Source organism: Meleagris gallopavo, chromosome Z (genome assembly GCF_000146605.3).
Source record: "Meleagris gallopavo isolate NT-WF06-2002-E0010 breed Aviagen turkey brand Nicholas breeding stock chromosome Z, Turkey_5.1, whole genome shotgun sequence".
Lineage (NCBI taxonomy): Eukaryota > Metazoa > Chordata > Aves > Galliformes > Phasianidae > Meleagris > Meleagris gallopavo.
The window spans coordinates 64,413,885-64,427,013 of record NC_015041.2 but is presented as its reverse complement, the minus strand read 5'-3'; the positions used below and the strand labels follow the sequence as shown (position 1 = coordinate 64,427,013).

At 42.2% G+C, this 13,129-nt stretch overlaps 1 protein-coding gene across 3 annotated transcripts; it reads left to right on the top strand.

Moving 5' to 3' along the window:
• Positions 1 to 225: 225 nt before the first annotated feature.
• Positions 226 to 12,536, top strand: TNFAIP8 (TNF alpha induced protein 8). 3 transcript variants are annotated; one of them, XM_010726197.3, is made up of 2 exons: positions 226 to 500; positions 11,821 to 12,536. In XM_010726197.3, the coding sequence occupies exons 1-2, from the start codon at positions 470 to 472 to the stop codon at positions 12,384 to 12,386; spliced, it is 597 nt and encodes a 198-aa protein (XP_010724499.1). In that variant the 5' UTR covers positions 226 to 469; the 3' UTR covers positions 12,387 to 12,536. The 3 variants fall into 3 exon arrangements, with proteins under 3 accessions (XP_010724499.1, XP_010724502.1, XP_010724501.1); XM_010726200.3 differs by lacking the exon at positions 226 to 500 and adding an exon at positions 873 to 990; XM_010726199.3 differs by lacking the exon at positions 226 to 500 and adding an exon at positions 10,008 to 10,285.
• Positions 12,537 to 13,129: the final 593 nt, after the last annotated feature.

Genomic DNA, 13,129 nt, shown 5'->3' with positions numbered 1-13,129 from the left:
CAGTTGATTTAAGTTAGATGTAACTGCAGTGGTTAGCAGGGCCCTGTCAGCCAGTTGCTGCAATCACAGTCAAGGCTGTTCCTTGCCAAAGGATTTTTTGGCCCCCTGTGCTTGCTTTCTCATACCCCGCTGGCGAGCTGTAACAAGTAAAACTCCACCCTTTCTAGAAACCAGGGAGATTGAAATGCATAACCAGCAACTGCTGGCAGGGGAAGTGAGAGTTTCTGTTGAGGTGCTGCTGCTTTTCCAGACGGCTGGTGTGCTTGCTCCGAAAGGGGCGGAATCTCCTGAGCAGCTGAGCCCTGATTTGCTGAATTCGCAGACTTTTCCCCTTAAAATCCCAACCCTCCTTTTTTTTTCTTTCCTTTCTTCCTTCTCCCCCCCCCCCTTTTTTCTTTTTTCTTCGTTTTTCAAGAAGTTGGCTTGCAGCTCCACAGAGCACACCTCAGCTGCTGGTGCCCATTTCGCCATGAGCCTGGAGGCGGACGAGTCCCGGGAAGGTAGGGAAGCGGCCCTGCCAGCTTCTGGGTGCACAGGGGACAGGGAGAAGTGAGCAGCAGTCCTGCCTGCACAAAATAACAGCGTACAGAGAGCCGGAGATGTCTGCCTGCCCCTGGCAATGGCCTGTGTGTGCGGCGAGGACGGAGAGTATTGAAAGAGGAAGGTTTTGTTGGCTTTGGAAGTGCTGTATCTTTTGACAAAAGAAGAAGTGGTGTGGGGGGAAGCGAAAGGTCGTTGTTTTGGGAATAGATGGTTCTCGCTTCCCAGCCAGGCTGTGAGCAGTGCAGGGCCGAGAGCTGCGTGTGGTATTGGGTGGGAGGAGGGGGCTTCCTCCGAGCTCCTGCCCACAGAGGCTGCTGGTTCCGGAGGGGAGCAGGGCTGGGTGTGTGTTTCCTAGGGCACAGCCCTAGCCACAGTGTTCCGTGACTGTGAGTAGTCCTTGCAGAGGCTCAGGCTGATAGGGATCCAGTGTGGCTCAGCGGGCAGCAGGTAATCCAAGCGCTTTGCATTTGGAGGAAACAAGAACTTGAGACTTTCAGCTGGCGTTCCCCTCACATTCTTACAACTTCCCTCTGATTTGAGATAAACATTATTAGGGACCTCTGTCTGCTTGCTTGCACAAAAGCGTGTTTTCTTGCTGTCGGTTTGGGCTGGGCCAAACTTAGTGGTAATAATGTAGTAGAACCCAGTTAATAATAGAGGATTACAAAGATGTCTAGTTTTCTTATTTAATTCTCCAATTTTCTCACTGAATGAATGGGTGAGCTCAAAGGCAACATTTTGGAACAGCAAAAAAGTATTCCTCTGTAGAAGCTGCTTGAAAAGGGAATCTGTAAGAGAGAATGTGTCTGTGTGAACGTTCCCCTTTGGTATTACAGGAGATAAGCAAGTGTGCCACAGCAGGCCCAGCCCTCTGCTTTACTTATAGGAATCTTCAGACAATTCTACAAACTTGGCTATGCTTGAAATGTAGATTTCCCTTTTTAAAGAAAGCTTTTACCTTCCTAGATGACTCAGAATCTGAAAATGCGCTGAAAAGATTTGTGTCTTTCTGTGCATGTTATTTTGTTTGCTCTGATACAGATTGAGATGACATGATCTCCGTGCTGGGAAGAAAGGATTTGGAGCAGGTGGCTGAGGTGGGAGAGGAGGAATAACTTCTTGGTTAGCTATTCTCAGCTGGGAAAATACTTGGGTTTTCTGCACTGTGATTTTAATAGGCTGGAGTTGAACGTAAAAACATTAGTAAGTGTTATGGGAAGATGAGGTGAAGATAGCAGGGAGAAGGGTTTTCAGTCAGTCAGTAAATGCATTCCTGGTAACTCATTCCCATCTCTAAAGGAATAATTGAGAAGTGTGAGAAAAGAGGGTTTTGGGCAGGTGGATAAAACTGGAATTAATAGGTGAATTGTAGTGATTAAGTTCTTACACTGCTTTTACCTTGTGAGATTGAACATGATGTGAAAGATAACATTGATCACAACACTGAAAAATACAGTCCAGTGCCTGTGCAGTGGTTTAGTGCATACAGCATGAAATAAACTTTCAGAATTCTTCAGTTGTTTCTACTTCATTAAGAGTAGAGCTGTGTGCTTTTTTTTTAACTTGTTTGTCACAGTGGGTGGTTGATAGTTCCTGTGAGTGCAAAACTGAAGGTCTCTTTAAAGAGAAGTCCTGATTTGCCCATGAATTACGAGCCCCCACCTGGGGATTAGTAGGTAAAGTTCTGTGACTACAGGAAGGGATGCAGGCTGTGTTCAGGTGATTGTAAAATGTATTTTGTCAAATTCTGTAAATTTCAAGACCAGAGCTAGCAATGAAAGTGCAGTAGTTTGTCTGCTACGCACTAGAGAGTAAAAGGAGAAAGAAAGTTCAGGGAAAATGTTATTTTAATATTTGCAAGCAAAGGCAGGAGGAACCATCTGGACACTGGCAGATGTGTCAGAGATGTGTATCAGTCAGTTGAAGGTTTTTTGTTGCATAGATAAATTCCCTGCTGCAGATGAAAAGGTTTAGGAGATTACTGGTGCCGTAAATATCATACGTGCAGTTCTGTAAATGAGAGCAACGCTTATTAACAGTTTGGAATTTTGTAGCATCATTTCTGTAGGTTATTACAACTTACAATCAATAGGACAGCATAAAGGTAGAATATTTAATCTTAATGTCAGAAAGATAGGAATGGGGAAAAAAAATGAAGTTTATGAAAAAGAAGAAGGAATGATTGTCATCTGGACGCTGTAATGTGGTACCACAAGCTTCCCAGGAGAACATTGCCAGAGGTGCAGATGGGTGCAGTTAAGAGCAGGAAGTTAGCACCTGATGGTGAGAAATGGTGGGAAATTTGGGGGAGATATGTCAAGTACCCACTCAAGTCAAAATCGTTGTAACGTCAGGTTTCTAACGTAGTTTGGAGGCGTGTACATTTAACGAAGCAAGGTACAGGTAGCCTGATAAAAGCAACTTGAGAACACAGGTAAACTTCTGTGGTTTGTAATACAGCTTCTGCAGCTACATCTTCATGTAGGCACTTGCCACTCCCAGTCAGAGCACTTAGAAAGAACGGCTGGCTTTGTTTTCCTGACCCAAGCAGGGTAATCTTTGAGATAACCAATCTGTAGACAGGTTAGATGGCGACTTAGTGGTAGGCAGACAGTTGGATGATCTTAGAGGTCTTTTCCAACCTTGGCGATTCTATGATTCTGTGACTCCCGTTGCCTCTTCTGCAGGTATTTTTCTGCTGTGTATGACGTATGGAGTCCATACTGAGCAGCTGTCTCCTGCAGAGCACTTGACGTGTCTTCAATAGTCCACATACCATTCCCTGTGCAGTGCGGGCCGATGGGTGAGCGAGGTGGTGATGTGAATAGAGGCTGGGGCACGAGCACTAGCTGTGGGTAGAAGGCTGCTTTAGAGAACCACTGAAACTCTGAACAGGTTAATCATTTAGCTGCAGTTGCTGGGCTGAATGCTAGGTTGCCTTGAGAAAGATAATTAGGATAATTATGCTTACGCAATCAAATCTTTTAATCTGTAGTGAACTGCAGGCCTTAAGTGTTTAATTGTGAATAAGGTGCCGTTCCTTGAAGAGAGGGCATCAGCAGGGAGAAGCAAAGAGAGGCTGCAGGGAGCTTTTGGAGATCATCTGGCACGATCTCCCACTCAAAGCAGAGACAGCTTTGAAGCCAGATCCAAACTTGACGTTAGATGAAGCTCTGTAGTCTATTTGTGTGCAGTCAGGTTACTGGCATCTTCAAGACCGTTGCTCCCACAGCTTCTTTAGCTACAATATTGACTGCTCCCTCTGTGAAGAATATATTCCTGACATCAAGTGAGGATTTCTGCTGCTGCAATGCGTCTGTTGCCCCTTGCTCTTCTTCTGTGCATCTCCAAGAGGATCCTGGCTGCACATTCCCCATAACCCCTCAGTAACAAGATGGATCTACTAGTGAGCTGTCCTGTTAGCTTCTTCAGGCTGAGCAAGCCCAACACAGTTCCCTGATCATGCCTCCTTGGATAGGGTTCAGTGTGTCAGTTCCTCTAGCAGAGAAGCTAGGCAGGAGAAAACTGGGCACAATGCTCCACCAACAGGAGGGTGGCATTCTGCTTTAAAATTCTTTTTTTTTCTAATCTTCCAGGAGTTCGCCTGCATTCAGAAAAGCTGCAGTACTTTGACAGTGTTATTTCCAAGTTCAGGATCTGGCTGAATAAACAGCTTCTAAGAATATTTTGTAATCCATGAGTCAGTGATATTGTAAGGAAGAACCCAGACACCAATATAGCCATTCCTGCCTTCAGATTGAATTAATCCATCATTACTTTCATTAGTATCAATTACCGTTTGGTCAAGCCTTCTGTCAAATGTGATGAGTTTGGTTTTAGCGTTCAATAGGGGTTTTTAAATATTGCTTTTCGAGAATAGTATTGCTTTTCCCCCCTCACTTAGAGTAGCTGTAAACAGATTTGGCTAATAATTAAAACAGATTAAATCTATATTCCAAATATTATCTCAACCTTCTGAAGTGATTTTTTTTTTTCTGGTTGTTTTTTGATCTGTGGTAAGAGACAGCCTTTCGCAGAGAAGCATGAAAAAACTACTAACTTTTATGCTGCTTTTTCAACAGAACTTGTATTTTCCCATGCATTACATTCAATAAAATAAGTAGAAGGTTAAAAGTGACCTGATGTGCTCTGTGATGCGTTTGAAATCCATGTTTATCTTTAAGGATGAATTTTTCACATTTATTCCTTGACTGGACGCTTGCAATTCCAGTGGTATGCAGTAGGTGTACTGCTAACAGTTGCTGTGTGTGACTTTGTGAGAAATTTGAGTGCTTGTACAGAAAGTTCTGGCATTAATAAATCTCTCCAACCTTACAGTTAGTTTTGTACATACTGCTAATAACAATTATTTTTACTGCGGGAGGTACAAAAGTTGCTGCTTCTCAGTTTTTCTCTCATTCTGCTCCTTTCTTTGTTGTGTGAGTTGTTTACTTTTAAAAGCTTATGTACAATTTGTATTTTGTAGACACACCTCTGTAATGACTTCTGAGTAGAAAAAATGGTGTGATTAATGATGCACCTGTGTCTGCTAGCAGACAGGTTCTTTGTAACCACGGCATCAGCACGGACCTTCAACTTGCCCTCACCTGGGCACAATCTTGTTCTAGGTGATGAAGGGAGAAACTCGGAAACCTGTTTTGTATTCTACATTGGTGACTTTGTTATCAATTTTTCTTTTCTTTATAACATTCCCTGTCTTGGTTGGGGTTTGAAGTTTGGTTTGGTTCAGTTTTTTTAGTTGATTCTAGTGGTTGACCCTGCACATAGCAAGGCAGTTGAAACTAGACGACACTGTGGTCCTTTTCAATGCAGGCCATTCTATGATTCGGTGATTCCCTGTCATAGTTGTGCTTGGGTGCTGGTTTCTAGTGCTTGTCTGGCCAACGGTGAAATGCAGAGAGCCCTGCATGCCATGGCAGGTTTCGTTTGGAGAAGTAGGAGGCTTCACAAATTGTATTCTGCAGGTACAGTGCAGAGAGAATCGGACACAATGTAGAAAGTTTCTTGGAAACCTTTTTCCTTACTGGTTGCAAACTTAGGATCAGTGTTTTTAACTATACAGTTTAGTAAAGAACAATCAGTCAGTCTTATTTGCACACCAGTAAGAGAAGTCTTTATTTTGGTTTGACACTGCAATATATGAGGGCTACTCTGAAAGTCCATTTTACAGTGTTTGCCCATGATTTCACAGATGGATGTTGGTGAGATGGCAGCAGGGGTTGAACCCTCCCATTCCATGCTCTTGCCGTGTGACAGATGGCAGCAAAGGCTCTGACAGAATGATGTCTGGCATGGACATGTGGATGAAGCAAAGGAGTATGCCTGAATTCCTTCATTTGGAAAAAAATGGTGCTCACTGACATTCATCAAAGCTTAATGGAGACCAAGCAGTGGACGTGAGCACATTGGGGCAGTGGATGGTGCATTTCAGCAGTGGTGACAGTGACATTGTGTCACCTGCACTGGTGCAGATTGTTATCAGTGTGAGCTCTTGCTCATCGCTGATAAAAATGCATAGCTAATGCTGGTGACTTTGTTGAAAAATAGTGCTTTGTAGGTGAGACTTTGTTCTGTCAAACAGTGTCATTGTGTTCTTCGTATCTGTTGTCGCTTCCATGGAAATCAATAGGAAGCATTACTTTTGAAGCAATCTATGTAATTTATATCTCTCCCAATGGATTCTAATACCATTTCTTAAAGAAGAAGAGTAGTTTAAACACGCATTCTAGATGTTTTCCATACCAGATTTTTAAATTCCTAGTTCACAGCATTTAGGAAAAGCTGTGAGCTTGGAGAAGACTGGCTGTAAACAAAGAGCCAAAGACTTAATTCTTACCTCTTTAGGAAGTATCCATTGTCTCTGTTCACAGCTGCTCAAACTCGTTTTTTTGTTTTTTTTTTTAATTTTTTGTTGTTGTTTCAAATTATTTGTAGTTTAAAATGTAAAATCTAAGACATTATTTCTGCTTAACCTCCACCATCTGCCTCTGACATCGTAGTAAAATAGGAGGCATTACTTTTGGAGCAGCCCTCATAATTAGTATTTAGTAGATACTTACAACATATAAAAACAGGATTGCTATTGGTTTGCTGTGTACCAGTCAGGGTTCTGTGGGCAAATTATACCACTGCCTGACATAAAAAAGTGTTATAGGCATGTGTTACTTTTTAACGTGATTTAATTTTACAGAAGAACAGTTTTCTACTATTAAAGATCAAAATTTTATTTCACTTTATATTTTGCTAGACACATTTTAATGATGTTAATGAAAGCAAAACCAAACTCTGAGGTACCTAGGAAGGCTGGCTTTGCTTTTACTCAAGAGCTTAGGTGCTCTCAAGTGGAAGATGGGAGAGTAACACAACCAAAGCATAGGCTGCTAACCTGGTCTTCCTTCAGCCTTGCTCTGAAGAAGAGGTGCCAGTGGAACGCCATCCTGTCTGCAGGATGCAGACAGTGGAGCACAGACTGACGCCGACAACAACAGAGGACTGGAACTAGAAATACAGGAAAAGCGTTATTATTTGCACAGTCAGCGAAAGACTCTCAGGCCTTTCTCTCGTTTGAACTATCTTCTGCTGTGGCTTTCTTTACACACTATTCAAAATACTCACTGTTTGCATTTTCACTGTGAAGTTGCTGCTTGTTCTTAGCAATTATTTTCCCTGTTCCTCTAAGGCCAGATTGCTGTCTTCTCTCTACCTTGTGGGCAGGTATCAGTTCATTGTGTTTTTTGCTACCTGTGTCTTTAACTTCCTCTTTTTTCTCTTCTCCTGGAAAAAGTTCTAGGTCTCTTCATGCATTTAGAGTTCCCTTGGTCTGCCTGTCATTTTCCTCTTGCATTCGGCTCTATATCCTGTGCCTACAGCTAAGGTTTTATTTTGCTAATGAGACATTCTCATTGTTGGCATGGTTTGAAAAGCAGCTGGATATCTCTTGTTCATCTGTGCACCATTTGCTTGTTCTGAAGGAATGACCTCGAATGTGCTTTATTTCACATGGAAAGATTTATGCACTATTGCTATTCAGTGTAGATGTGGAGGAACTCAGAGTAGCCCTGAAAAGGCCAAAAGCTGAAATCTAATCGCTCAGCACCTGTTGGTGCATTCCAGCAGGGATGGCACATGGTGGCAAAGGAGTGAAGGGGCTCTACTCTCCGTGTCTGCTGAGTTCTTGTTCTCAGTCTCATATCCAGTAAGGTTTAAAATACACCTCTGTAGCAGTCATCAGAGGTTAATACAATTTTTTTTTAATTAAAATGACACTATTCATAGAATCACAGAATGGTTTGGGTTGGAAGGGACCTTTAAGATCACCTAGTTCCAACCCCCTGCTATAGGCAGGGACACATCCCTCTTGACCATGTTCTCACAGCTCCATCCAGCCTGGCCTTGAGAGCTTTCAGGAAGAGGGCATCCACAGCATTTCTGGGCAGCCTGTTCTAGTGTCTGACCTGTGAATTAAAGTACATACAGAGGCTGTAGGGGAAAAAAAGCTTTCAAGAAGGCTTTTTGAATTTCTGCATCAGCTTCAGTATGTGTCGTGTGCAGCACAGGGTGGCTCTGGGAAGCACAGGCGTAACCAGAATAACTTGTTGGCATAGACTGCTCTCGTGGGACTGCAGTACTGCACATACGTTTTTGTTGGTAATAGCATCCTTCCTGCAACAATGTCTGACTTTAACCTGCAGGTACTTTGTTTTTTTGGTCAGTTCTTCTCACCTCCTTATTGAAAACAAGAAAAAACAACATTTGTTTTCTGTTTTCTGTAGTGTGTGTGCTTCTGCAACTGGAAGGTGGGTCTTTTCTTCTTGTTCTGGCATTTCAGTACTCTGAAGTTATGAATTAAATAGGAAAATCATGAAAACGGAGGAAAAGTTGCTACTTTTTCTGTCCCCTGATGTCTGAGCAGTCCTGGAATTTTGGAGGACCATCACTGATGGTCACACATACTTGGAAAATACACTGCTGTGTATCCAGCTTGGCATCTGGGGAAGCAGTGCTCCAGCCATGGGGCATGCTGCTGCTGTTCTGTGCATAGGCTTCTTGCTTCAGTTGCAGCCTGTGCAGAGGCAAGTGTTCTTGTCCACACAGGAAGCCAGGCAGGAAATCACTTGCCACATTTCTCAAAATGGTGTGGTGCAGTTTTTCAAATGGTGCCTGAAGTGCTCGGTTGGTGCTGTTGCTTTTCTGCTACGTCTCTTTTCTCCTGGAAGTGCCCTGTGTCTCTCACCCAAAGTCTCGTGTGGTTTCTGGAGCTGACAGAGTATTACTGCAGGACATGCCCTGCCAGCCATTAAAGTGAAAGCAGTCTCATGTGGCTGCATAACAGCTCTGCAGTCAAATTCTGTACACCAGCACGCTGAGTACATAAATCAGAAATGCAACCCACGTCAGAAAGTTCAGATCCTGACTTGCCCGTGGTATTTAGCAGGGTTCACTGGAAGTTTTTGTTGGGTGGTTTTATTATTTTTTTAAATGTCTATCCTTATGACAGCAAGCTTACAAACATTCAGTGACTAAGTGTTCATTGTCAATATGCATGAGATTGAGTACACAGAACCTATCTGCTGGCACCATTGCAGTTTCCTGTTATCTTACGGGAAAAAAATAATTTCTATCTTGGCTTAAAGCAGTGAAGTCATCTGATTCTATGTTGTTGTTTTTGTTTCTTTTAATATGTTTTCTTTTAAGCATAAATAGAGTTGAGAAATGGGGTGTTTGGTAATAGCTATTTGCCCCAATACAGAGGGAGAAATACTGCCTTCCACATCAGGGGAGAATGAGCATCGTGCTGTGACAACCTCCTTAGTGCTTTCACACCGGGCTCCTGAGAGCTCATTAAGATTGAATTCTTCATTTTCACTAAAAGTTCACATTTGCAGCATGGTTTTAAGGAGGGGAAGGGAGGGAGGGGGGAAGTGATATATTTGGAGAAAAACACATTTGGAATGCTGCATATGCAGTATTTCTTTATTCACCAAATAATTGATGTCAAGCATAAATACTATTGTTTGCAAAAAAATTAAGCTTTGTAATGACGAAGCTCCCAGCTTTGCAGAAGACAGTCTCTAGAAAGTTGTTTGCTCCTCTGATGTCCCTGTAGTCCCTAAGGTCCTGTGTTTTCCCCCTTAGATCTGCTCTCCTCAGTCTGCCCTCCTGTGCAGAGGGAAACCTCCACCTCAGAGGGCAGCCTCCCAGAGGAGTTTCAGGGAAGTCATGAGAAAAGCAGCCCGTGAGATGCTTAAATTTAGTGAGATTACCTGCCCAGGCACCAGGGAGGTGACCTTACTGCAGCAAGGTCCATCCCATAGGTGTACCCTCAGTGCACACAGAGTCATCTATAAGACAGCACCAAGACCACGGCTGTCACCTCGTGCTGCTCTCCCCCCATCCACCCGACGTGGCTCCCAGTTAGTGGTAGCAGTGCTGTGCTGCTTGCTCAGCACTGCAACTTCCTTCCAGCTCTCTGTTAGAGGAAGTGAAACCACTGAGACATATTTTTGCGTTCTGAGGTGCCAAAGTAAAATGAAGCGCTTCGGGCAGAGGAGAAAGGTGGCTGTTATGGAGAGAGAGAGGAAAGCGTGTCTGCTCCGTGATCATTTCTGACTGCAAAGGGAGTGATAAAGCATGTGCTACGTTTAGCAGAGTAAATAAGAGTTGTTTTTCCTCGGATATACCGTCCTCCGCATTGACAATTGCAGTTCCATTTGCAGAACAAGTAAGTAATCGCTTTTATTAAGAGGAAGTTTGTGTGCAGGAGTCCTGTGAGTGTTCTGGTTAAACTCAGCTTGACTGAAGTGTTTGGCTGCAAAAGGTGTGCTCATTCTTTCTGGCAGAGGTGGTGAGGAAAAATGTGCTTAGGGAACAAAAGCAGCTTGCAGGTCTTTTTTGATTGACTTTGATGCTGAAGTGTGAAGTTTATGCATTAAATTAGAAAACATGTAATCACACAGGGAAGAAGCTGGCTAGTGCTGTATTGCTCACCCTTTAATAAAGGAGTTGCAGTTACCAAATATTTTCAGTTAAGGTTGGAGAAGAAGTAGGGGTTTGTGTCTGCTTGTCCTGGAGGACAGCCTCCTTTCCCTTCCTATGGAGGAGCCCACCTGATTGCCCAAGCACAAACAGTCAAAAAGAAACTATTTCAGAATTCAAGGATTCTCTGTTTGGCTTCTGCAGAGTTTGTTTTCATTACAAGAAGAGAAGAAGGGAAAAAAAAAGTTTTTTCAGACCCCGTGTTTACAAAGTAAACTTTATGTATGTGAAATACATGTGAATGGCTGAAGCTGGGCCTGCTGGGGCTACAGGAAGGCAGCGGTCTGTTCCTGAGCTGCTGCAGGAGGTGCAAATAAGCATAGTTTTGGTAGTTTTGGAGGTTGAAATGTGTTCTGGGATCTACCTAAATGTTCACAGAAGGATTCCTTAATGAGGTGGTATTACCAAGTGTGGTGGGAAACCCAGAAACCCATTAACCCAACCTTTGTGGCTGTTTCCCCAGTCAGGATAAGACACGGATGACCTTATGTGCACATACTGCATATGCTTACTGCTCTGAAAACCAGCAGCCTCAGAATGCACTCAGAGAATCTCCGTACTGACAAGGATTTTTGTTTACATTACATGTATTACATAAAACATAGGTGGGATCTGAAATGCACTGATCACATGAAATGTGAAGGAGGAAGATATACAGGAGTAGACACAGGGAATTAGTGTTTCTAATGGAATAGCACTGTCATTACTTGTGGTTTCTTAGTCCCATTGGGTTCATAAATATGAAATGGCTGCAAAATACAGGCAGAAATTTGCCAAATACAAGACTGAAAATCAGATAAAAGTTACAGATCATCTAATCATATAGGGTAGGTTTATTGTCCTAATCAGATATTCCATTAATCCATATATAGAAAATAATTTTGAGCAAGTTCTTTTTTTTTTTTTATTTCAGTTTTCTCAATCTTGTAACAATCTAAAAAAGCGTAAACCTAAAACAACAGAATACTAAGGACTGAAAGATCTTTCTCCAACTGTATTCAGTAAGATTTTATTATTTCTGTTGTAATTGCTGAGGAATGAGATGAATGGGCAGACATGGAAATACTCGTCAAGTAGCATGTGTGTGATGAAGTATTTATTATTTCTGTTGTAATTGCTGAGGAGTAAGATGAATGGGCAGACATGGAAATACTCGTCAAGTAGCATGTGTGTGATGAATGAGGTATTGATCGCATATTTATCTGTTTTTTCCTTCCCCAGTGGCCACAGATGTCTTCAATTCGAAAAGCTTGGCCATTCAGGCCCAGAAGAAGATCCTTGGGAAAATGGTATCCAAGTCAATAGCAACTACTTTAATAGATGATACCAGCAGCGATGTTTTAGATGAGCTCTACAGGGTGACGAAGGAGTACACGCAAAATAAAAAAGAAGCTGAGAAGATCATTAAAAATCTCATTAAAATAGTCCTCAAATTGGCAATTCTCTACAGGAACAATCAGTTTAATCAAGATGAAATTGCACTGATGGAGAAATTCAAGAAGAAAGTTCATCAGCTGGCGAAGACGGTGGTCAGTTTCCATCAGGTGGATTATACCTTTGACAGAAATTTTTTGTCCAAACTGTTGAATGACTGTAGAGAGCTGCTTCATCAGATCATTCAGCGTCACCTAACTGCGAAATCGCATGGACGTGTCAACAATGTGTTTGATCACTTCTCTGATTGTGAATTTTTGGCTGCTTTGTATAATCCCTTTGGACCTTATAAACTTCATTTGCAGAAACTCTGTGATGGTGTCAACAGAATGCTAGATGAGGGGAACATATAGGCACCTGTGCTAAAGTTGACTGCCCGTGTGTTATTTGTAGATGGAACACTGTTGATTTATGAAGGAATAAGGGAGCATGAAAATGGGGATTTTTTTTTTGTATTGTGACAAATATTTCAAAATAATCTTTATTAAACTGATTACTTCTTATGAGCTATCTATTGCTATTTGCAGTCCATCTGGAAGAAAGATGGCACATTACCTTCTTTTACTGTGCTTTGCCTGTGGGAACAGCTGGATAAAGAAAATAGAATAGAAAGGTTCAAATAGAGTACAAGTTGCAAGATAGATACAGAAAACAAGCTAGCTTGCTGTCAGACAATCCAGATATTTACATAAATATTTATAAACTATCAGAGTCCAGTAACGTTGGTAACATGGTGTCATGGTACACTCTATAATTTCTTCAACTTATTTGTAACATTTATATCTGATTCATTTGTATTCTTTAATGCAGTCTGCACAGATCACAGCTTCCTAGTTTGCTCTTGCAAAACATTCGGTTTTGCATAATGCCAGTGTACAATTAATGAATATACCAATGTTACGGTATAGCAGTGTACAATTAACAAACATACAGATGTTAAGGTATAACAGAGAGCTTGGCTATGATGTTACTGTACCAAAGCAGGAAACAGAAATGATAGGTACACTCACCCGTAACCTGGGCTTGCATGGGAAACTCTGGTGGAGTGGATCTCCAGAAGAGATCCTTCCCCACTGGCAGTCAGCTCTTAAATGGG

Bases quoted from the DNA above. Each gene is read 5' to 3' on its own strand.
- TNFAIP8 (XM_010726197.3), top strand. From the start codon at position 470: ATGAGCCTGGAGGCGGACGAGTCCCGGGAAG. The intron at 501-11,820 runs GTAGGGAAGCGG...TTCCTTCCCCAG, and splicing joins GGCGGACGAGTCCCGGGAAG to TGGCCACAGATGTCTTCAAT.